This window comes from Dipodomys ordii, unplaced genomic scaffold (assembly GCF_000151885.1).
Source record: "Dipodomys ordii isolate 6190 unplaced genomic scaffold, Dord_2.0 Scaffold235, whole genome shotgun sequence".
Lineage (NCBI taxonomy): Eukaryota > Metazoa > Chordata > Mammalia > Rodentia > Heteromyidae > Dipodomys > Dipodomys ordii.
The window spans coordinates 1-4071 of NW_012267451.1; the positions used below are offsets into that span (position 1 = coordinate 1).

General features: G+C 35.7%; 1 protein-coding gene across 1 annotated transcript in view; it reads right to left on the reverse strand.

Moving 5' to 3' along the window:
* Positions 1-394: 394 nt before the first annotated feature.
* The window catches only part of LOC106000690 (vomeronasal type-2 receptor 116-like), a gene marked incomplete at its 3' end in the record, with an annotated part of 79347 nt that continues 75670 nt past the window's right edge, over positions 395-4071 (reverse strand). The window contains 3 exon segments of the mRNA XM_013035978.1: positions 395-580; positions 1745-2551; positions 3636-3924. Coding sequence (XP_012891432.1) covers positions 395-580; positions 1745-2551; positions 3636-3924 — 1282 coding nt within the window.

Consider the following 4071-nt stretch of genomic DNA (forward strand, 5'->3'; position numbering starts at 1 on the left):
TCAGGTACTTTATCACAGTGTTAGATACCTACTGGGAAAAATGTAATTTACAATATTCAAAATCAACATGTAGAAACACATTTAACTTTTTTGGTTCTGATCCTCGGGCTTGAACTCAAGTCCTGTGCACTGGACTTGAGCTATTTTTGCTCAAGGATAACATTCCACTACCAGAGTCACAGTTCTTCTTCCAGATTTTTGGAGGTTAATTGGAGATAAAATTCTCACAGACTTTCCTGTGTGAGCTGACTCTAAACTATTATATTTCCATATAAGCTCTATTAATTGGTAGGATTATAGGAGAAAGTTGCTGGCATTCAGCCAGGTATAAATTTAAAGGGTGACTCTTGCTGATTTGTGTGTGCTTAAAATTATTAGGGTAGATCCAACTCACCTCTGTAGTTCCAATGGCCCACTCTACCATATCTTCAGATAAAGACAGTTGATTACCATGTGGAGCATATGGAGAAAACTTCCCTATCCTCACTGCAAGTTCCAAACCTTCTGGAAAATTCCAAATGTTCAGAATGTCATACTCTGGCTCCAGTTTCCTTTTCTCATCCCAAAAATCATTTGAGCTCTAGTTGGATTGTAAAACTGGATGCTCTTCAGAAAAGTGTGCAGCTAAAAGAGAGACATCATCTGTGGTTAAGTGAATCCCAGAGTTAAGACAGAAAACATGAAGTAAGAAATGCTCCTGATTGCCTTTAATCTCTGATTCTGAATTCAAAAAGAGTAGAGACACCCAATGAAGTATCTCAGAAGAAAAATCTATGGAGGAATTAAAAATAATCACTTCTTTCCTGATCACTCAGAAAAGTAGTAGACTTTTTTCCAGAGAAATCATTTTAGCCCGTCTTGCCACAACCACTGTTTTATGAATGTCTATAATTTGTGGTTGTTAGATGGTTAATGCCAAAAGTTGAATGAAACTTGGTCACTTATAAAAAATATGGATAATTTTCTTCATTTTGTTATCCTATGATTTGACTGAATAAAGTCATAGGGAAATGCTCTACTTGCAGCTTTCAAAACACTATCTATGAACATGTTGAGGTTATTAATAACTAATGGAATTCATGAGCAAGTTCCTGTCGGCTTATGGATGTAAACCGAGCTGTGCAGGTGGCTCAGTTCAGTATCATGCTTGGAAACCAGCTTAGGCAGAAAAGTTCGTGAGAATCATGTCTCCAATAAACAATTCAGAAAAAGCCAGAAAAATGCTGTGCTTAAGTGCTTGAGCACTAGCTTTGCACATAAAGAGACTCAGACACTTGCCAAAATTAATTTATAGAAAGATGGAATATATTTTATCCTTGTTACTGGCAGATTGTTTTCTTAACAGCATATCCATACATATCTAGAATACTTCAAAGACACTGAAACAAAGAATCATATAGGGTTTTGAAAAACACCTGAAACATTTAATTTTTAAAATGTAAATCTACATTTTTTTCAATTTTTGTGCTTATGGTTTTTTCTAATACTAGAAGGTAAAAAGTTTAAGAGTTGAGAGAATTACTTCAGATATTGAAATATCCATTAATTTCAACAACCAAGTTATGTGTGACATATGAATAAAAACATACATATATATTTGTGAATATAAATACACATCATATATGCATATACATATCCAGGAACACACATGCATACATACAAAAATATATAATTTCATACATTAAGGAACCACTCTAGAAAGTGCTTTTGCTCATAGTGTGTTCTCCAACATGGAAGAAATTACCTGTTCAGGGGAAGGCACTTTCTCTTTTCTATTGTCCATTGTTTGAACTTCTATTTGATGAAGAAGCATCGAATGGAGAGTCTGGGCCACAGCATACACAGCGTTGTAAACATTGTAACTGTCTCTAGACATAGTCATATCAAAAATATGTACAGGCAACAAATCCAAAGAGGCATCATGAACACAGTTGTCCCATGTCACACAGTCAGACTCAGAAGCTGAGCAATTAAAAGACAGAAACCACAGTCTGGCAAGAAAAATGTCTTCTGGGTATTTTGAAGGCTTAGCTGCCTTTATAAAATCTGTGAATCCAGAAACATCTACATAATGGTGTGTAAAAATAAGAGGTACATGCAATGATCCTAGCATGAAATATCTCCTTTTCAATGAGAAATCCCACTGAGAGTTCATAATGCAAACTTTCCCATGTATAAAAATTTGCTCGATAAATACCACTAAACTTATCAGTGAATCATTATCACCATATATGATGAGAACACTTGCTGAAGATAGATTTATCTCATTATGAACTGCCATGAGTTTGAATATATGTGACACATCTTGGGATGAGATCACTAGCTCATAGGCTACACAAACTCTGTTCTTGGCCATCTCTTCTTTCAATTCAACAAGAATCCACACACCATTCTCATCTTGTGAGGTCAATAGTCCCACCCAGTTCCAGCTGAAATGAAGAAGTAAGGAGACCATGGCAGTGGCTATTGTTGTGTCTTTGGGGGCCATCTGATAGAGAGCAGGAAACTTGTTATGATCACTCAGGCCACGATCAAAAGGCCCAAAGGTAAACTAAAGAGAAAGAAAATTGGACACTCCATGAATGAGAAGATTGCCATGTACCACAATCTTAGTCTTGAAGTCTGTTAAGGAACAGTTGAAGTAGGTGGAAGGTAGGTTTTATTTCAGTTTTGAAAAAAAAAATATTTTGTTTTTGCACAACATATCAATTGACTTGTAATTATCTCTCGACACTATTCCTATCAACTCTTCTCAACTATATCAACCTCACCTACCCCTAATTCCGTTTTCACATATGCCTGTTGTATATTATGTTTTTTTCACCAACAACCGATTCCATATTCCTTTGCATTTTTCCCTTAACACCTGTCCCACTCAGACAAGATTTTCTTCACGTTTTTGGTGTTCATTTATCATGCTGTCAGTAGATCAGAAAAGTTCCACCATGGAGTTCTGCCCCTATGTATATCATACTTTTGTCAGATTGATCATCTACATGTGTAAGTGGCTATGTGTATCTTCCATATTTATTTCATATTAAATATTCATATTTTAGATCTAACTTTCAAATAAGACAGGACACATTTACCCTTTCTTGTTTCAAGTCAGATTTACTTCATTCATCATGGTATCTTTCGTTTGTGTGTGTGAGTGTGTGTGTCTGTGTGTGTGTGTGTGTGTGTGTGTGTACGTGAATGCCAGTACAAGGGCACAAATTCATGACTTCTTGCACTTCACTGGCAATATTCCTAAGAGTTGTGCTGTACAAAAGGAGTCACATATTCACCTTGTGCCCTTTGCAGGTTAATTAGACATATAAGTTACCTGATTAGCTAGGATTATAATGTGAGTCATAAGTACCTTGCTCACTCTGTACACTGCAAAGTCCGCTCCATTTCCTGATTCATTAAAGAAAATTATTGCTATCGATTGAAACAGTGAATTATCCATTTGTCTGCTCAAATCTTTTTCCAAAGTGTGCAAATATATATTTCCAACTATATTAGAGTAAATACTCTTTGATACTACAAAAATGGATGGGTTCATAAAAAGAATCTCTTCCTATCATTCTCTTCTATCACCTGAAATGCCACCAAATTAGATATTATTATATCCTTCCACAGTTGCACCTCACCTGTGGAAATCTGTAGAGTCCTAGCAATGTCCCAATCTGGTCAGATGTTATTCCTGATGGTCCTGTAAGTACTGCTATAGTCATGCTGTCTCGAATGCAGGAGTAGTTTGGAATCTTGTACTTCCCAAAGAGACAAGTGAAGGGATTCTTAAACATTGTCCAAGTTCTTAATTCAACATCATAGATATCATATCCCAGAGTCAAGTTATGTAAAAGATCAGGATTTTTGTTGATTTCCTCAATAGCAAAAGCCAAGGCCAAAACAAACTGATAGTTCTTGAACATAAAGCTGTATAATGAGCAAAGAAATTGAGGAGGAGTATTTCAAAACTTAAGACTTTAATACCTTAAATGCTTGGTTAGAATTGAATGTGAATGCAGTGTCTTATGTTTGTGTAAAGATCTACAAAAGACATGATGAGCATTTGTCATAAAT